This window comes from Megalobrama amblycephala, linkage group LG4 (assembly GCF_018812025.1).
Source record: "Megalobrama amblycephala isolate DHTTF-2021 linkage group LG4, ASM1881202v1, whole genome shotgun sequence".
Lineage (NCBI taxonomy): Eukaryota > Metazoa > Chordata > Actinopteri > Cypriniformes > Xenocyprididae > Megalobrama > Megalobrama amblycephala.
Window position 1 is genome coordinate 18,096,060 of NC_063047.1, and position 21,983 is coordinate 18,118,042.

The 21,983-nt window shown below is 36.5% G+C and overlaps 1 protein-coding gene across 2 annotated transcripts in view; it reads right to left on the reverse strand.

Annotated features, from left to right (window-relative positions):
- Positions 1-2,420: 2,420 nt before the first annotated feature.
- pbx3a (pre-B-cell leukemia homeobox 3a) overlaps positions 2,421-21,983 on the reverse strand; it is a 61,998-nt gene continuing 42,435 nt past the window's right edge. The window contains exons 3-11 of one of the 2 annotated variants that reach the window (XM_048188033.1): positions 18,972-19,213; positions 17,212-17,402; positions 13,543-13,678; positions 12,928-12,957; positions 11,503-11,668; positions 10,958-11,035; positions 10,472-10,581; positions 9,355-9,444; positions 2,421-3,980 (exon numbers count right to left, since the gene is read on the reverse strand). In XM_048188033.1, coding sequence (XP_048043990.1) covers positions 3,888-3,980; positions 9,355-9,444; positions 10,472-10,581; positions 10,958-11,035; positions 11,503-11,668; positions 12,928-12,957; positions 13,543-13,678; positions 17,212-17,402; positions 18,972-19,213 — 1,136 coding nt within the window. In that variant the 3' untranslated portion in view covers positions 2,421-3,887. The remainder of the gene's footprint in view (positions 3,981-9,354; positions 9,445-10,471; positions 10,582-10,957; positions 11,036-11,502; positions 11,669-12,927; positions 12,958-13,542; positions 13,679-17,211; positions 17,403-18,971; positions 19,214-21,983) is intronic. The other variant, XM_048188034.1, reaches the window with a different exon arrangement.

The following is a 21,983-nucleotide window of genomic DNA, read 5'->3' on the forward strand; positions in this document are numbered from 1 at the left end:
TTGTAGCATTGATCAGCGGTTTGCAGAAGCAGCAATGGCATCGAGCGATTTTTGCAGGTTGTGCAAAAAAAAACATGAAAGTGAGTGGTATTTACACCCAGTCGAGCGATTTGTTTGCTAAACTAAAGAAGTCATTCAGCATCGTCGAGAGGTTAAAAGGAATTATATTGACGGTCGTGCTTGCCGTCGCTTCTCTATCGTTGTCGTGTTATACCCGCCAATAGCGAGCAAGGTGGATAAAGCCAGTCTGTGATTGGTTCCCACAAAAGTGTAACAGAAGCAGTAGAAATGAATGTACGGGTTTCCAGACTGAGTTGCCGGGCGAAATCAAATCGCTGGCAGATCAGGCTGGGTTTACTCAGTCTAGCCTTGATGCCTTCCTACCTTGGAATGCGTCCTCCAAATGCAGCATTTTTCAGTTTTTGGATGCCACCAGGGTGTCGTCATTCACAGTAAGAATCAATGATGGCACAACATTGCTTAGCTTCTGGTTGTGAAACTGCTGATATTTAAATTCCCGAAGAAAGTTGTGTTATTTTACTATAGTACTTTTACTGTTTTTACTATTACTATGGTAACTTTTTAATGTCGTGTTAGCGGAAGCCTTCGTCTTGTATTGTTTAGTTGAGCAAAATCATCTGCTGAAGTCTATTTCATATATAGATATTCATAAATGCGTCTAACTACGGTTACAGATGCTGTGAACTTGCTCTCGAATGTTCATGGACCGCTCCAAAATGGTCCATTGAAATGGCCATTAATGAGGCATCTATGTATATATATATATATCTATGGCTGCGACAGTTGAGTACATTAAGTGTCCAACATTCCACACTTCGTTTTTTCCCCGTTAATTAAGTGCATGATCCGAGTATTTAAAGTGCACTTTTTCTATTCGTAATTTTCAGTGTGAACACACTACTTGCATTATTTATACTGCAAAATAGCATAGAATAGTCTTAGGCTACTTTCAGACTGTCAGTCCAAATCCGATTATTTGTGTATCTTTTCAGATCCAATTTGTGTGTCAATGCCGCTCTTTTGTTTTCTAGAATATCTGCATTGGTTTCTCTGGCATACACCAAAAACAACCGCAACATGGAGGGGTTTGTAATACAGATGTTGTCTTATTTATAACATGACAATGTGTCACATTTCATGTGATTTTTTGCCGTTCACACTTGATAAATCTGAATCCGGATTTCAATTGGAATCCGGATTTGACAGTCTGAAAGTAGCCATAGTGCATAAGTATGCAAATTGGGACACACTTATTACCCATGCAACTTAGAACAAACCAAACATTTAGCAATCACATAGCAAGGCCCTGGCAACCGTCCACACTAATTCTAACTTTGAGTTCACAGAAAGCACCACTCATATTTTATTCAGAACATGTAAAAATCTTGCTAAAAATCTGAATCCGTTGCTCTTGTTAATTCACATCCTCTGCTTGCATCGAACAGGCCTGCATCCCAATTCACATACTTTGAAATGGATTTTCAGAAAGGAGATTTGAATAGTATTTCAAACCACATATGAATGAAGCTTGAAACAGATTTGTGAAAATGTCATGTGATTTTTTTTTTTTTTTTTTTTTTTGCTGTTCACACTTGCTAAATATGATCGGATTCCAATCAGATACTCTGTAAAAAAAAAAAAAAAAAAAGTTGACCTAGCTTGAAAAAAATAAGGAAAACAGTCAACTTGTTAGTTAGCTCAACTAGTTTGCTCCACTTAAATACTTTCTAATCTAATGAGTAACAGGTAGTCTTTTGACTTAAAACTTCTTGTCAAGGCAACTAAAGATTGTTTAGCATTTTGCAATACAATCCTTGTTCTTGAATTTCCATGTATCCTAATAGGCAAATATACTGTATACAAAAGTTGCAATGAGATGCACATATACCTCTACAGACAAATTTCAAATATGGTGATCAACAAATGTTAATTCAGTAAAATATGAACTCTGAACCATAAATAACAGTGACAGCAAAAGCAGCAGCAGCATAAATTAAGCCAGTAAATGCAAGTTTTTAAAAAAATCATTTTTTACCACATAATTCTTTCAAGCTGCAATGCATGCTGGGAACTGGCACAATTGTTCAATGAAAATGGTTTGTTCAGATAACTCGATTTGGAAAGTTTGGACAACATTTGGACAAGTTTCTGACAAATACTTGAGAATCTAAGTAAGGTCAACAAAACAACCATTGTTAGCAACATGTTTAGTTCACTTGAGGTAATAAACTTACTCATCCTACTAAATAATCTTTGTTCAAGCTACTTTTTTACATTTGTTAGAAGAACAATTTGCAAGTTGGATTTTTTTTTACAGCAGACAAATTAGATTTGGACACTAGTAAACAATAAAAATGGGCATCCAGTTAGTTGTTGTGCTTAATATCAGGGTAAGAATCTCAATTCAAAATGTTTATTGAAACACTTTTTTGGCCAGAAATACAAGTATTCCTTTTATCAAAAACTAATAATATTACATGAATTATTCTTCATAGAGAGTTGCTCAGTGTAAATTCTGTTAATACATTAGAACATTTTGTTTTAAATATTACAACCTCTTTAAGCGGCATTGCAAATTATAAACTACCCCAATGAATTGATGAAAAAAAAGTAAAGCAAACTTAAAATATATTCTGTCATACAGAGCATGAGTGTATGGACCAAGAAAAGAATAACATTCAAAAATGCTTTTTTTATGCAGATACAGTATGTGTGCTGATCAGTTGATTATGTCTTGTCACTTAAATGGCATTATCAAATACAAATCTGGTTTGCATTTTCTCTCTGTCAACAGCAGTGCTACACTCTTAAAAATAAAGGTTCTTTATTGGCATGGATGGTCCCATGAAGAACCTTGGAATCTATGGAATCTTTTTATTTCACAAAAGGTTCTTTATATTGGAAAAAAATGTTCTTTAGAATTTTAAAATGTTCTTCACACTAGACAAAAGGATCATTTTAAGAACTGTTGACTGAAAGATTCTTTGTAGAACCAAAACTTGTTCTTCTATGGCATCGCTGCAAAACCCCTTTTTGGAAGCTTTATTTTTAGGAGTGTAAGATGTTAGAGGATAATTTGAGAAATGCAAATATTTGTCACTGTTACTGATAAGAGAGCTGAACAGAAGATTAGAAGTAAATTTTCCATAGACATTTCCAAACATTGTTCAACAAGGAGTTGTAATGCAATCTGAAACCAATCAACTCCACAGAAACATATACAGTCACTTCATACTGTACACATCTTCTTTATGGACATTATCAATGGTATTTTACGTCTGGAATCCTACAGCTTTGCTCTTTTGATGTAGTTGATACATTGTACCTGAATAGCTGAATATGCAGGACCACAGTTTTGATGTCAATTATTATGTCCTAATTTGTTAAAATCTGGGTAAAGCCAAGATTTCATTGACCTTTATGATGAATAACATTAATGCTCAAGTTAAATCCGAATGATGTTAAAAAATACAGTTTAAAAAAATCAGTTTCTCCGTGTTGGTGATCTGTAAGAGAAAAATCACACTTAAGAACGAACATACTGTACTGTGCAAGAAGACAGTGATACAAGTCAGTTTAAATCATGATCTATTTTTAAACCTATTCAAAGATGTTCACAGAGATTATGACAAAAGAATCCCTTGTTTCCACAATCACACATGTTGGCCATGTTTACTGAGGCATCACCAGTTTTGGAAAGAAAGCTGGTACCATCAATCCTATCAGTTAATTTTTGCAACGTGGTGCTCTTTTGGTCAAAGTAAGGTACTGAAGAGCGGTTTTGTGTCTGTGTTTCATTTCTCTGAGTCTCACTGGAGATTTTGTTGTAGGTTGTCCTGCGGGTTAGTTAAGGGACCTCAGACTGGTCAGTTAGAGGTATCCGAGTGAACGCTGTTTGCTCCCTCTATTGGAGATGTCACAGAAGATGGAGTGACAGCATCATGCCAGCCACCGTTACCCTAGAAAGAGACACAGAAAAGACCATTTGAGAGGTGTAATTAAAGCCAGAATGGAAACATTAGCTGGTATTGATTTTTGAGAGTAAGATCAGATAAAACACTGTTTGTAACCATATTTTCTAAACTGTTGTTTGCCATGCTGAAACAAAATCCAGCTTAAACCAGCCTAACCATGTCCAGGCTTGTCTATACATCTTGTTTTAGAAGCTTTTTGGACACTTGGAACAATGTTGGGGGTAACGCATTACAAGTAATGCGAGTTACATAATCAGATTACTTTTTCAAGTAAATAGTAAAGTGACACATTACTTTTAAATTTACAACATTTATTTACCATTTATTTACACTTTTTTATTGCTAAAGTAGGAGTGTTGAACATTCTTCTCCTTTTCTCCTTGTAAAACAAACAAACAAACAAACACTCTAACCCAGATGAGAAAAAGTAACACAAATAATGTAACTTTCCATTAAAACTAACTAACACAATAAATTACATTTTTTATGGAGTAATGCAATATTGCAATGCATTACTTTTAAAAGTAACTTTCCCCAACACTGCTTAGGAACAGGTAATGCATTACAAGTAACTTGAGTTACGTAATCAGATTACTTATTTCAAGTAACTAGTAAAGTAACATATTACTTTAAAAATTTCAACAAAATATCTTAGTTACTTTTTCAAATAAGTATGGCAAGTTACAAACCCAATTCCAAAAAAGTTGGGACACTGTACAAATTGTGAATAAAAAAGGAATGCAATAATTTACAAATCTCATAAACTTATATTTTATTCACAATAGAATATAGATAACATATCAAATGTTGAAAGTGAGACATTTTGAAATGTCATGCCAAATATTGGCTCATTTTGGATTTCATGAGAACCACACATTCCAAAAAAGTTGGGACAGGTAGCAATAAGAGGCCGGAAAAGTTAAACGTACATATAAGGAACAGCTGGAGGACCAATCTGCAACTTATTAGGTCGATTGGCAACATGATTGGGTATAAAAAGAGCCTCTCAGAGTGGCAGTGTCTCTCAGAAGTCAAGATGGGCAGAGGATCACCAATTCCCCCAATGCTGCGGTGAAAAATAGTGGAGCAATATCAGAAAGGAGTTTCTCAGAGAAAAATTGCAAAGAGTTTGAAGTTATCATCATCTACAGTGCATAATATCATCCAAAGATTCAGAGACTCTGGAACAATCTCTGTGCGTAAGGGTCAAAGCCGGAAAACCATACTGGATGCCCGTGATCTTCAGGCCCTTAGACGGCACTGCATCACATACAGGAATGCTACTGTAATGGAAATCAAAACATGGGCTCAGGAGTGAACACAATCGCCGGCTAAAACTCTATAGGTCAAAAAAGAAGCCATATCTAAACATGATCCAGAAGCACAGGCGTTTTCTCTGGGCCAAGGCTCATTTAAAATGGACTGTGGCAAAGTAGAAAACTATTCTGTGGTCAGACGAATCAAAATTTGAAGATCTTTTTGGAAAACTGGGACGCCATGTCATCCGGACTAAAGAGGACAAGGACAACCCAAGTTGTTATCAGCGCTCAGTTCAGAAGCCTGCATCTCTGATGGTATGGGGTTGCATGAGTGCGTGTGGCATGGGCAGCTTACACATCTGGAAAGGCACCATCAATGCTGAAAGGTATATCCAAGTTCTAGAACAACATATGCTCCCATCCAGACGTCGTCTCTTTCAGGGAAGACCTTGCATTTTCCAACATGACAATGCCAGACCACAAACTGCATCAGTTACAACATCATGGCTGCGTAGAAGAAGGATCCGGGTACTGAAATGGCCAGACTGCAGTCCAGATCTTTCACCCATAGAAAACATTTGGCGCATCATAAAGAGGAAGATGCGACGAAGAAGACCTAAGACAGTTGAGCAACTAGAAGCCTGTATTAGACAAGAATGGGACAACATTCCTATTCCTAAACTTGAGCAACTTGTCTCCTCAGTCCCCAGACGTTTGCAGACTGTTATAAAAAGAAGAGGGGATGCCACACAGTGGTAAACATGGCCTTGTCCCAACTTTTTTGAGATGTGTTGATGCCCTGAAATTTAAAATCAACTTATGTTTCCCTTAAAATGATACATTTTCTCAGTTTAAACATTTGATATGTCATCTATGTTGTATTCCGAATAAAATCTTGAAATTTGAAACTTCCACATCATTGCATTCTGTTTTTATTCACAATTTGTACAGTGTCCCAACTTTTTTGGAATTGGATTTGTACTTTATTTTCCCATTTATTGACTGACAACTCTCCTGTTCCCTTGTTGAGAGAAATCGTGAGTGCAGAAGCGTTGTGTGCATGTGTAAACATTGTAGTTCTAGACTGAATATGAGCATTTACTTGTCGCACAGATTCAGTATTCCCTTAAAATGAATAAAAACAGTGAAATGCAAACTCAGAATATTACACAAACATGCAGTAATTAAATGTATTTGTTTTGAAAGGGCCTTTGTTGTTTTTGTTGTTAAAAAACAAACAAGCAAGGCCAGCCCAGATGAAAAAAAAAGTAGTGCAAAAATAATGTAACATTATTTTCCATTAAAAGTAACTAAGTAACGCAGTTAGTTACTTTTTAGGGAGTAATGCAATATTGTAACGCATTACTTTTAAAAGTAACTTTCTCCAACACTGCTTAGGTGAGACCAGCAAATCATCATGTGCTGGATTAAGTTGTTTTTGTTTGTTGTTACAGGGTGAAAAAGACTTCTAGACTTGTGGAAATAAATAAGATACATATTGATTAATTGAATTAATTTAATGATTTAATTTAAAGGGGTCATGAACTGCGTTGTTTTATTGTTTTATAATGTTTCCTGGGGTGCACTTATAATGTTAGTATGCTTTTTACATCAAAAATTGTCATAATTTAGAAATAAAAGGCATTTTTCCTACCCCTCTGATTTGAACGCTCTGTTTTAAGGGGCGTGTCTGCTGTGAGACTTCAGTGTAAACACCCACTGCTGTGATTGGCTGACATCTTTGCATATGAAATAGCTAAGTATTACTCTCTCGAAAACTCTTAGCAAGTTTTTACTATTACAGCTCTCAAGGTTAACTAATCGTGAAAAGTGTTGATTATAGCATTACATTTAGATCTATGGCATTATATTTAGATCATGGCATGAAAGGTTGCAGTGATGAACACTGTAGCCGATCACAAACATGTTGAATGCAGTGATCTCGTCAATCCAACTCAATTTCTGCACACTAACAAATGCTTTCATCATAACTAACAGTGCAAATGCGATGTAACTAAGAGATTAATTGAATTAAATGGGAGTTTTGGAGTCCAGAACTCAGTCACTGATAAACTGGCGCTGTTTGATTGACAGCACAAGCGATTGTAAAGGGAGCATTCTTTGATCACTTACTATATATAATTTAATCACTGTTTAAAAGTAACAGATTATTTTCATCCTACTAAGAGAAACAATGTGAAGTTGACCGTTTAGTCACTGGTTTGATTTACTGACACACAGACAAAGAACACCTGACTGTACATGAATCATTAATATCAGATCAGATCATTAGAATTAACACAGTTACTGACATGTTGTTGCATTACTGTCGAGTTCATATCATAAAAGTCTGTTTGCAAAGCCTGCACTGAAATGCGATTGATTTACCAAAGAATCCACAGTGAAATGTTCTGAATACAAATAAATAAAGCTCAACTGAGACATTCACATTGTTGAAAATAAATAACCATATTCCTAGCATTAGGATCCTTTGAAAGGTAATGTTATTTTTAGTCCTGTATTGCTCTTCTCTCCTCCTCATCTCACTAACACTCCAGTGGGCGGGGCTAATGTTGCAATGATGAATTAGGCATTGATTTTTTTTCTGCGGAGGCGGAGTTTCACCTATATTCCGGGACGAGTCGTTCGCTGGGCCTGGGGTTAATAAAAGCTTTTATTGGACTAACAAGGAAGTTTTCATTTCTGAAACTTATAGGATATTCATATAGTAGAATGAGCTCTTATATATCAAAAGCTCAAGAAAAAGTTGATTTCACAACTCATGACCCCTTTAATTCTTAAGGTTACTTAAGTATAAACATTCAGGTCAATATTTATGTTATTTTTTGTTATCTTTAATCAAGCTAACTCAACATTTGTCATAATTATCTAGGCTCGAAAGAGTCAACTACAACACTAGCAACATTTCTACATTGCAAAAGTCCTATTTTTTTGGGGGTAATTTTTTTGGTCAGGTTTTAAAATATTGTTGTTGTTCTTATTATTATTATTTACACTGGCAGATTTTTCACCTATTTTTACTTGTTTATACTAAAAAAATCTGCCAAATCTGTCAGAGAAAATACACTGGTATTAGCTTTGCATTAACAATTCAAAAAACAAGTCTTAATATCCTATGCAGTACTATGTAAATCTCTCTAATTTCAAGGAATTTTAGATCATTTAAAACAAGACTAATTAAAAAAAAAAAAAACATTTGGAAATCATTGTTTTTGTAATGTGAAGGTTGTGTAAATGTTAAGAACAAATATTAGTAAGTGTCCATGACATCTGAAGCTATTCGTACTGCCCTTAACTTCTCTTTGTGATATGGCTATGGATGATTATTTTCCTCTCGCATTAGTAGTACGCTTTCTTCCTCGACGTGGCTGCCTCAATAGATAAATGAACCTTTAATGCCGTGACTCCACATCGACTCCATTATAAAGCGTGTCTTATCAAACCTCATCTGGGAAGATGCTATTCACATCTGTACAAAGCTGCAGGCAATTCCAGTTTCATATTTTATTATAGTGATAAGGAAATGGACTGCAAATTCGCTCTGAGAGAGAGAGAGAGAGTGTGTGGTTCAATAAAAAGGCTGATATATACTGCCAAAAGCCGTGCATGTCATTGTGTTATTAGATGCATTTTGGGAAATGGAAATGGAACGCATTTGCTTTCTATCCCAGCAAAACAGCCCTGTGTGCATGTGTGGATATTAATATGAATCCATATGTTTATCTTTGCCTTTTCACAGAAGCAGCATCACCTCTCCCAGTCTTAATCTCGGCTGTCGTCTTTGTCAGTTCATGGAGCGACGGTTTGATCATACAACGTCTTTCTGAATGACTCCAGGAGACCTGCTGTGAAGAGATTATTCCTTCCCCACCACATGAGACGGTGTGTGTATGTGTGTGTGTGTGTCAGTGATATTCAGACCCTAAAGCACTTTCACACTAGAGCTTTTGGTGTGGATTTAAGTCTGTTTGGCTTTGGTTTGTTTAGTTGAAACTGTCCAAGCATTTTCATCTGTGTTTGCATACTTGCACAGAAAATGTTTCTGGCTTAAATGTTTTACTTTCAAATAACACACTTACGTTCAAGCCATGAGGGCTGTAAAGTGGGTTTCCCCGCAGACCATCACTGTAACCCAGCGACTGACCGATGGCGTGACGTATGGAGTCTCCCTGCGGAGAGAGAAGACAGGACAGGAGATAAACTACTGTTTCAGAGTGAAACTGAATATTCGGTGAGAAATAAAGAAGGATGAGATTTGATTGGCTGTGATATTATTGGTATTCTAGAAACATATTTCATATATATATATAGTATACACTGCCGTTCAAAAGTTTGGGATTGGTAAAAGTTTTTAATGTTTTAAAAGAAGCCTTGCTCACCAAAGGCTACATTTATTTTATTTAAAATTCAAGAAAAACTGTAATATTGTGAAATATTATTACAATTTAAAATAACTGTTTTATATGTAAATATATATTAAAATGGAATTCATTCCTGTGATCAAAGCTGAATTTTCAGCATCATTACTCCAGTCTTCAGTGTCACATGATCCTTCAGAAATCATTCTAATATGATGATTTGCTGCTCAAGAAACATTTATTATTATTATTATTATTATTATCAATGTTGAAAACATTTGAGTAAATTTTTTTCAGGATTCCTTGATGAATAGAAAGTTCAAAAGAACAGGATTTATCTGAAATAGAAAGCTTTTATAACATTATACAGTACACTACCATTTAAACGTTTTGGGGTCAGTAAATATTGTTTTTGAAAGAAATTAAAGAAGTGAATACTTTAATTCAGCAAGGATGCATTAAATTGATCCCAGGTTACAGTACATGTGTAATGTTACAAAAGATTATATTTCAAATAAATAATATTAGAATGATTTCTGAAGGATCATGTGACACTGAAGACTGGAGTAATGATGCTGAAAATTCAGCTTTGATCACTGGAATAAATTACATTTTACAATATATTCAAAAGAAAACAGTTATTTTAAATTGTAACAATATTTTACAGTATTATTACTGTTTTTTTAATCAAATAAATGCAGCCTTGGTGAGCAGAAGAGACACTGAAGTTATATTATGTTGTCTATTTTTTGATATATTGTGCTCTTGCACATCTGCTCTAGTCCCTCACTAATATATGCTTTCAGCTGCAGTGTTTGTGCAGGTGTGTGTGTGATACCTGTGTCTGTCCTGGGCCGGGGACCTGGGCCGGCTGGTATGAACCATTCAGGCTGGACATGCTCATAAACATATCTCCTGAACCTGGCAAACTATACGAACCCGAAGACCCTGCAGAGAGACAGAGAGGAGGAGGAACAGTGAGTCTGTGAACATGCTGAGCGCTTTTTGGTCATATAAATATCAGCATCTGAACCAAATTGTATATTTTTGAAATCCTCAAGTATAAGTTCCATATTCTCTCTATATTATATATTATATGAGCCATAAAAGTCTGATGTATCAAATATGATACTTTTTTTTTTTGTTTAGTTTTTTTGTCTTGTCTAAAGGTTCAATAAAGTGTTCCATTAAAAAAAAAGAAGCTTGTCAGGCTTTACAGGGTTAAAATAATTATACAAATTATACACATATACAAATAAACACACAGACAGAGGACAGTCACTGTAATTATAACAAATCATCACAGGAAGTGATGTCACTGTACCAGTGAACATGTTGTTTAACAGATTGTTTTTATCTTCTGCTGCATCCAACTGAAAGTCTTCATCTTTCATCTGAAAACCTGATGACAGAACAGAACCCATTTAAACTTAAATTACTTCAAAAATGCATGTTCAAGACTAGATCTGCTGTAGATCTTGGAATATAGGGGAGAGCGGGGCAAGTTGTCACATTTTAACTCAATTGAATATTTCACAGGTTTATTTATTCACAAGTCCAGGCTACAAAAAAGCTATCACATATTTCCACTGTTATTGCCTGGGAAAAGAGATACAGTTCATTTAACACTTGTTGACCCTTATAGCAGGGCATGTTGTCACAGTGGGCTATTTAGGTCATTTACCTGTTGAGAGTTGGCAATTCATTTAAGGATACCACTGTTTTGGGCAACAAATGTTTATATTTGAAAGCAACATGCCAAACTACTACTAGAGAAAACAAGTATTTGTGCAAATGGACTCAAAACCTTATAGTCACTGAGATATAACTTTAGTGACAACTAGCCCCGGTGGTCTCGTCTATGTGTACCAGAGCTGGGCGTTGCGGGCGAGTTGGTCTGGCTGTTCTGTACAGCGGCCGCCACAGCCTGAGCCGCCGTCACTGCTGTCTTCGCTGCGTACAGATTCGCCTCTTCCTGGAATTTACCAATGTTCTTCTTATAGCGAATACGTTTATTACCAAACCAGTTAGACACCTGAGATAGAGAGAAAGAGAGAGGCAAGTGTGGATGAATCTCATGAGGAAGTGCTCTATTATACATGAAATATAATTATATATTATTTATTTATTTATTTATTTATTTTACCCCAAAATCAAAAGAAAAAAAAAAAGTTTAAATTAGACGCTACCATTCAAAATTGTGGGGTATGATATTTTTTGGTTTAAAAAAATAGTCTCTTTTGCTCATCAAGTCTGCATTTATATGATCAAAAATACAGTAAAATCAGTAATAATCTGAAATATTATTACAATTTAAAATAACTGTTTTCTATTTGAATATAATTTAAAATGTAATTTATTCCTGTGATGCAAAGCTGAATTTTCAGCATCATTACTCCAGTCTTCAGTGTCACATGATCCTTCAGAAATCATTCTAATATGCTGATTATTATTGGTGCTCATTAATAATAGCTATTTAAAAAGTGCTATATTTTACATTTTAAAACATATTCAAATAGAAAACAGTTATTTTACATTTTAAGAACCAATTATTTTTATGTTTTAACTTTTGACCAGTATTGTCTTTTGCATAAAGAGAATGAAGCCTCTTCAAGGACCATTCAAATTTTTGTATTGTGACATAATTTAAATAAAAATTAATTGCATTTTTCACCCATAATGAAAGCGTTTTCATGACATTTACCTATGTCGCATTTATAGAATTCATAAAAAACATGTTTTTCATTGCATCCAATGAAATACATGCTGCAAACAAAACATTCACAGGTTCTTCTAGAAACGTGTTTAATATGTGTTTTACAGCGACTGTTATTCTCATACGGTTGTAAATGGACCAACCTTTTGCAAAAGAACATTAACGTTGCTACAAACCCAGACATATTAAAATCACATCCACCCCGAGCAATAGCTCCTTCATAAAATATCTCCAAACAGGCTTTAAACTGCCAATGGGAGGCGGAATAGTTGAAGAGGCGCTATAAATACGCCTCGCTGATGTCATAATCTCGGGACCCAATAAAAGACAGCCAGAAGACATGATCCAAGTGCAAAAAGGCATGTAACCGTCCCCAGTGGTGAGCGAATGTATGCATTGGCCGAGTGAGTGTGTCTTTTGTCTTATGGCCGCACAAACACTAGCAGTTCCAGCACGACTGCACTGGATGAAGGACTATATGATGCATCGTTTGTTGTTCAGCACACAGAGACACGGCTGCCACTGCAACCAACATCGACAGACAACACAGCGGACGGACGAATGTTTTAGTGACATACCTGTGACACAGTGATGGTGCTTCCCTTCCCCTAAGGGCACAAAAAGAAGGGGCTTTTTTTACATTAACGACTTCCTGTACACCCCACACACCCATCCGTTACACAAACAACACCCGCTCCCATAAAACAGGCTGAATAAAGGATAGACGTTCATCATTATGTGTGCCTACTAGTTTAGTTGAGCGCAACAGTCGGCCTCTGGAAGAAAGAATGCCATTCAGAGTGGTTTTTAGTGATAATGTATAAACTGAAGATGTTATATTAGTCTACACTGAGAAATTTGGTGTAGGATTTACTCAGAAACTGCAAGTTATATATAGTTAAAAAAATACTTCCAGGATCCATGCTGCAGAAAACTGGCCGCTCACTGTTGCATTCTAAATCATTTCACGCTTATCTCGAGATGTTACTAGGCAGCTCTGCTGTTTTTATTCACTTGTATTTTGAGCCAAATTCTCTGCACCTTCACAGTGTCACAGACCACCTCTAACAAATTTGTTAGCCATTTTGCTCAGATTGTGAATAAAACGTCCTTGTTTCACAGCTGAAGGCTCGTGTGTACAGTATCGTCCGAGAACTGGACTACTGGTGACTTCAACAGAAAAACAGACTCACCTGTGACACTGTGATGGCGCACTTCTTCGCTAGCTCCTCTTTGGCCTCCTCGCTGGGATACGGGTTACTGAGGTGAGAGTAGAAATACTCATTCAAAATCTCTGTCGCCTGCTTGCTAAAGTTGCGCCTTTTCCTCCTGGAGAAGTATAAAACGGGAAAAAAGAAATCACTGGTATTGTTTCAATTGCAACACCACAGAATTGCATAAATAATCATTGTTTTCAAAGGGTTAGCAGGGTCTAATGACCCCCTGCTGGAAGATGCTGTAACTACACCACAATGCTTAAAGTACACTAAAAAATGCTGGGTTGAAAATGGACAAACCCAGAGATTGGGTTAAATGTTAGTTATTATAAAGCTTGGACATGTCAGGATATTTATTAATATAACTCTGATTGTGTTCATCAGAAAGAAGAAAGTCATATACACCTGATGGCTTGAGGGTGAATAAATCTTGGGGTAATTTTCATTTTAAAGTGAACTAATCCTTTAAATCTGACCTGAGCAGCCACTTTCTCACTCTCTCTCTCTTACGATGTCATCACCGAGCCCACCAGTCGCTGTTTGCTTCATTTGCAGTCATTCGAATAATTCGAATGAATCATTTGAATAGTTCTCTGATGAGCAGATTTATGCATAATTTACTCTTAGCTTTAAGTAACTCGTGCCCTTGCAAGCCAAGCGGCACTAACTGGCAAATTTTCTGTGCCCACCCAACTTATCCTTCTGCCAGTTTAAGCAAAATACTCCAGAGGATTCACAAGACCTTAAAATATTACCACATCACCCACTTGTTCACACATGCAGCGCTTTCAGCACATCGGATACAATGAGAAACAAACCCACACTAGCAAAAACACCTACATGTGTAAAAAAAAACCCAAAAAAAAAACCGACCAATAATCATTTTTCTTTATATTTAGCAAATGCTTTATTATCCAAAGTAAGTTACAGAGCATTATTAGTAGGACAGTCTCTCTGGGGCAAAATGATGTTTGAATTTACTAACCAGTTTTTTGCTTTGTATTTTAGAGCAAAAACCTGGGGCTTATTCACTAACCACCTGCTGAACATAGTTAATGCTATACATTTATGAGATATTAAACCAAGTACAGTGGGTACGGAAAGTATTCAGACCCCCTTAAATTTTTCACTCCTTGTTATATTGCAGCCATTTGCTAAAATCATTTAAGTTCATTTTTTTCCTCATTAATGTACACACAGCACCCCATATTGACAGAAAAACACAGAATTGTTGACATTTATTAAAAAAGAAAAACTGAAATATCACATGGTCCTAAGTATTCAGACCCTTTGCTGTGACACTCATATATTTAACTCAGGTGCTGTCCATTTCTTCTGATCATCCGTGAGATGGTTCTACACCTTCATTTGAGTCCAGCTGTGTTTGATTATACTGATTGGACTTGATTAGGAAAGCCACACACCTGTCTATATAAGACCTTACAGCTCACAGTGCATGTCAGAGCAAATGAGAATCATGAGGTCAAAGGAACTGCCTGAAGAGCTCAGAGACAGAATTGTGGCAAGGCACAGATCTGGCCAAGGTTACAAAAAATTTCTGCTGCACTTAAGGTTCCTAAGAGCACAGTGGCCTCCATAATCCTTAAATGGAGGACGTTTGGGACGACCAGAACCCTTCCTAGAGCTGGCCGTCGGGCCAAACTGAGCTATCGGGGGAGAAGAGCCTTGGTGAGAGAGATAAAGAAGAACCCAAAGATCACTGTGGCTGAGCTCCAGAGATGCAGTCGGGAGATGGGAGAAAGTTGTAGAAAGTCAACCATCACTGCAGCCCTCCACCAGTCGGGGCTTTATGGCAGAGTGGCCCGACGGAAGCCTCTCCTCAGTGCAAGACACATGAAAGCCCGCATGGAGTTTGCTAAGATGGTGAGAAATAAGATTCTCTTGTCTGATGAGACCAAGATAGAACTTTTTGGCCTTAATTCTAAGCGGTATGTGTGGAGAAAACCAGGCACTGCTCATCACCTGTCCAATACAGTCCCAACAGTGAAGCATGGTGGTGGCAGCATCATGCTGTGGGGGTGTTTTTCAGCTGCAGGGACAGGACGACTGGTTGCAATCGAGGGAAAGATGAATGCGGCCAAGTACAGGATATCCTGGATGAAAACCTTCTCCAGAGTGCTCAGGACCTCAGACTGGGCCGAAGGTTTACCTTCCAACAAGACAATGACCCTAAGCACACAGCTAAAATAACGAAGGAGTGGCTTCACAACAACTCCGTGACTGTTCTTGAATGGCCCAGCCAGAGCCCTGACTTAAACCCAATTGAGCATCTCTGGAGAGACTTAAAAATGGCCGTCCACCAACGTTTACCATCCAACCTGACGGAACTGGAGAGGATCTGCAAGGAGGAATGGCAGAGGATCCCCAAATCCAGGTGTGAAAAACTTGTTGCATCTTTCCCAAAAAGACTCATGGCTGTATTAGATCAAAAGGGTGCTTCTACTAAATACTGAGCAAAGGGTCTGAATACTTAGGACCATGTGATATTTCAGTTTTTCTTTTTTAATAAATCTGCAAAAATGTCAACAATTCTGTGTTTTTCTGTTAATATGGGGTGCTGTGTGTACATTAATGAGGGAAAAAAAAGAACTTAAATGATTTTAGCAAATGGCTGCAATATAAGAAAGAGTGAACAATTTAAGGGGGTCTGAATACTTTCTGTACCCACTGTATATTGAGTCCTATTAAACATTCCACACACATAAAAATGACTGTGATGCATGTGTAAAATCTGTTCATTTTTTCGCATTCCAGATGAAACTGGACAAAATGCAGTTGGTTGTTGAAACCACATATGTAAATTTTTAAATTTAAATACAACTACACACCCCAGCCTAAGATAGGTTTGATATTGGGAGACAGGATATTGTATGTAGCATAATTTGAGCGCATCATGGAGCTTGCGTTTTACTTTTGCTTTCGAATTTGCGATTGCACATACTTTGTGTAGGGAGCATCGGTACTGAGCGCACATTCTACAAGATAAGACATTTATCAGATGCTTAGGCTCTGTTGCAAATCGAATACTCCGCCATGGTCTTGTCAGTCATCTCGCCTTACACTCTTGTCACATGATCAGTGAACTGTGATTCCTGCTGCACTGTGTGCGACTCTGCAGCTTGTGCTGGATGAGCAGAGCAGACGCTTACAATAGTTATTATAGTAATTAAATGGTTTCTATTTTTACAAACAAGCAAAACAACAGACACAAGATCTCATCACACCCCTATTAGCCATTATGAATATTTAAAATATGTTTATGTGTAGGCTATTTATACATATAGGGGGGAGATTATATGAGTTGTGACACAGTGATTAACTTGGAAACTTAAAAATGGCACTTCTTGACAAAAAACACATCTGTTGCACACCAAATCTTTCGACATCGTCATCTTCATGTGATAAGTGTAATCTAATTTACTGTAATGTAACCACCGCAACAAGTCCCTTTAGGTGCTCCATAGAATGTGTTATTAATTTCCATGCCTTTCCGAATTCAGAATTAGGCTTCGGGCACATCCCTATGTATGGTGGATTAGTGTAATGTGGTACACGGACTAATGTGGGACACCAATTGCATGAAAGTAAATGTGCATAAGTCATGAGCTGAACACAGTTTCTGACCTGGCGTCGAGGAAGCGGGACCTGAGGATCATGACGGCCTCACAGGTGCTCTGCTTGAGCTGCATCTGGATGGAGCTGAACTTGCGGTGGATGATGTTCACCATGCGCTCGATCTCTTTGGGCGAGATGGGCCGTGTGCGAGACTGCTCCCTCAAAAGGTTCATCACATGGGTCGTGAACTCGTTGCATGCCTGTGAACCAATCAAATTACTCATAACTGATTATGAATTCAAATTCATTCTCAGGGTTATTGTGGTTAAAGGGTTAGTTCACACAAAAATGAACATTCTGTCATTAATTACTCACCCTCATGTCGTTCCACACCTGTAAGACCTTCATTCATCTTTAGAACACAAATTAAGATATTTTTGATAAAATCCAATGGCTCAGTGAGGCCTCCATTGACAGCAAGAAAATTAACACTTTCAGAAAGCTACTAAAGACATATTTAAAACAGTTCATGTGACTACAATGGTTCAACCTTAATGTTATGAAGCAAAGAGAATACTTTTTGTGTGCCAAAAAAAAAAAAAAAAAATATGACTTTTCAACAATATCTAGTGATGGGCGATTTCAAAATACTGCTTCAGAGCTTTACGAATCTTTTGTTTTCAATCAGTGGTTCGGAGCACCAAAGTCACGTGAATTCAGTAAACATGGCTTCATTACGTCCTAAGTGTTTAGGAATTTCAATAGTTCATGTGACTCTGGGAGTTTGATACACGCTCTGAACCACTGATTCAAAACAAAAGATTCGTAAAACTTCGAAGCTTCATGAAGCAGTGTTTTGAAATCGTCCATCACTAGATATTGTTGAATAAAGTCGTTATTTTGGGTTTTTTTTGGCACACAGAAGTATTCTCGCCGCTTCATAACATTAAGGTTGAACCACTGTTGTCACATGAACTGTTTTAAATATGTCTTTAGTAGCTTTCTGGGCACCTGAAAGTGTGAATTTTCTTGCTGTCAAAGGAGGCCTCACTGAGCCATCGGATTTTGTCAAAAATATCTTAATTTGTGTTCCGAAGATGAACGAAGGTCTTATGGGTGTGGAACAACATGAGGGTGAGTAATAAATTACATCATTTTCGTTTTTGGGTGAACTAACCCTTTAACTAACACTATATAAAATAAAAAAAATCTTTGTTTGTTTATTGAAATAAAGTTGACATAAAATAAATTGTATATATGAGATGAAAAATGTTGAAATGACACATTGGCAACTAACTGAAGTTTAAGCTGAAGCACTAAAAATCTTGAAATAACAAAAAATTTAAAAAATGAAAATAATAATACAAATAAATAAATAAAACTGACAATAAAAAATAAATATATTTAAAAATATTTGAAAAACAAAAAAAAATTATGTAATAAATATAAAATAAAATATAATAAATATAAAAATATAAATAAATAAAAATACATCAAAAACTAACATAAAAATAAAATTGATTTATAAATTAATATATTAAAAAAATTACTATAAATTGAACTAAAATTAATTGAAAACTGAAAAAAAAAGCTAATAAAAAATATTAATAAAAACAATAATAGTATATAAAATAACACTGCTAATTATGCGTATGGTCATGTGAATGTTTTCATTGCATGAGATCAGTAACTTACAACGTTTTTCCCTAGAATGATAGTAGTTTATCTGTGTAGTGTAATTTTTCCATTTTACTCATTTTTCTGATGCAGCTGTATATTCCTGATTAATTTACTGTGTACAGGTTGCATTCTGGCATGATGTTGCAGACCTGCTCGTATTTCTCCAGCTCGGTGTGGTAGATCTGTCTAATCTGGGTGAGTTTTGCTCTGTAGTCCGAGTGCTCGATGGAGTTGTCAGCTCCGACTCCCACCGCTGCTGTTGCCGCAGCAACCGCTGCTGCCCCGCCCCCTTTCTCTGGTCCAGACACGCCCTCTGCCAGCAGCATGTTATCCAGACGCATGAGCTGAGGGTCAGGAGGGTCTTCATCCTGACTCCCACGGATACTGAGACCTGTCCCAAAACACGGTGGGAAAAATATGCTATTTAAAAATTAATAAGCATGAAGCAGAGCTTATTTTTCATATGCATCTTCTCTCCTAAAAATAAAGGTTCATAAAAGGTTCAGGTTCTTGATATCTAGAACCATATATATATATATATATATATATATATATATATATATATATATATATACAGCTATGGAAAAAATTAAGAGACCACTCCAAGTTCAGAAATCAATGTTAAGTGGTCTCTTAATTTTTTCCATAGCTGTATATATATATATATATATATATATATATATATATATATATATATATATATATATATATATATATATATATATATATATATATATGTGTGTGTGTGTGTGTGTGTGTGTGTGTGTGTGTAAGCATACTAGTTAGAAACAACATGAGGGTGAGTAAATGATGATGAAATCTTATTTTTACAGGAAAAATGATTCAGTTTAACCACATAAAAATACAGAGATGAGACAAGCAATGTAACCTTAACCGTAAGAAAAAAACACTCAGACATGCAAAGACAATTTCTTTCACACCTGGACCACCCAAAGAAGGTTTCAGATAGCCAGTTATTTCCTCTTATCACTCCACAATGAATAACCGACTCGACAGGACCACCACAGAACTGCACCCCCCTCACGTCCTCAGCCATTAATGCACGGCGCAGGATTAGTCTGCTATGACACGTTGTTTATCAGAGGTCACGTCAGCCAGCGAGGTGTGTTTGTGCCAGCGCCGACTACAAGAGAATGATTGACAGTGGCAGGTCTCTTCACTGAGGTGGGTGGAATAAAAGCGCTGTGAGCCGTTAAGATGTGCTCCAGCGGCCACCGGCAGCGATCATGTCCAACGTGGCCTCCTTTAATTCCACACCAAAGACTTTTTTGGCACTTCACGTTTGATTTGGAGTTTGCAGGCAGTGGAGTGGATGCTCACGTGAGCGTGAGACAAAAAAAAATCTCTGCTGAAATATAGCATTTATTTTTATGTTTTTGTTATTCCGCTTTCTAACTTTTCAAGTGTTTTATAGTCCAGCAGGTGAAATAGTGCATATGATCACTTAGTAAAGTAACAGCACTCCTCTCCTCAACAACACACAGAGCCCTATTTTAATGATCTAAGCGTGTCTGAATCCACTTTTGCTAGTTTAACCACGGAAAAAATGGTCGGCACACCAGGCGCATGGTCCAAAAGGGTTATACCTAGTCTCTTAATGAGTCATGGGATTTTTTTGGGTGTAATGTGCAATAAACCAATCAGACTGTCATCCCCCCATTAAAAGCCAGCTGCGCTTGTACCATGGTGGATTGCTATTTACATGGTGGAATAAACACACTCTCAACCTGATGAGTCAGTTTAAATACATGTGTGTATTGCCACGATTGGTCAATAATTAGCCATTTTCATTCATCATTACTGCAAATAGGTCATTCTGATACATGCAATGACTATCCATTATGACATGTAGGGATTTTTATCTTTATACACACAATAATAATCTTTTACATGTTTGTGTGCTGCTGCGCGTCCCTGTGTGTGTAATAAGCAGAGTGTAGTGCATTGTGCACCTGCCTATAGGTGCATATTACTAATGCACCGTTTAAATAACAAAAAATAAATAAAAAATAAGGTAACTGCACCATTGACCAACAAAAACCTGGTCTAAAGTCAATGGTGCAGTCGCCCCAAAATAGCAACACGCCAACAATGCACCTGAACACACCTCGTTTTCAGACCAACATGCCCTTGGGCGAACAGATGGGTTCGAGTGCATTTGCTATTTAAACAACATGGTGCTGGACCTGAAAATGATAACTGCGTCTGGCTAAAACACTTGCGTCGTGCCTGCTGTTGCGTTGCGCCGGGTGTTTGATAGGGCCCATACTGTTTGATTTCCTTACAACTCTGATCTCTAAAAGAGGTCTTTGCAACAAAAATAGCCCAATGCGATTCTCTCCATTGGGCGGCTGAATTCTCTGCTGAATTTGTACGTCTGGATGGTGTTTTGGGGGTGTTGGAGCATCGAAATCGTACATACGGGGGTGGAAATCAACCCACGGAAAAATATTTTTTACCCACAGCAACTTAACTTAAAAGTAACCCAATTCCACGGGAAAAATGTTGACTTGACAACACTAAAAAAAGCTTTCTACTGTAAAAGATACACTTAAAAAATATATTTAGGCCTAATTTATGTTTTCGAGTTGCATATACAATTTCCATCCATTTGGATCACAATTTTAATATAAATAAACTAATAAATTTAACGTGATGCATATTTGTCAGTTATACATAAATGAAATGGGTAAGATTTCTGTAATAGTAATAATAACCTGAATGTGTTTTAAATAGCCAGGATTATATATTTATCATCAATAAATCCAATTTGTTTCAATCTTATATATTTAACTAATTACATATTACTTGTTCCACAGCTAGCCATATATGTTCATTCTTTTTAACAGAATAAATTCAATTGATTACACAATGAATGGATTTATGCTGATTCTAAGCAATTTGAATAAATGCATTTTGAAAATATGACCATTTAAAAAAAAAATCAAATAGATGCAAAAACTATGCCAAACTATGGGTGCATAAATCTTATCAGTTTCATTTATGCATGAATGACAAATATGCATCACGTTAAGTTTATTAGTTGTTTATGTTAAAACTGTAGCCTATAATCCAAACAGATAGAAATTTTAAATGTAATTCAAATACATAAATCTTAAATTTAGGAGTAAATATTTTAA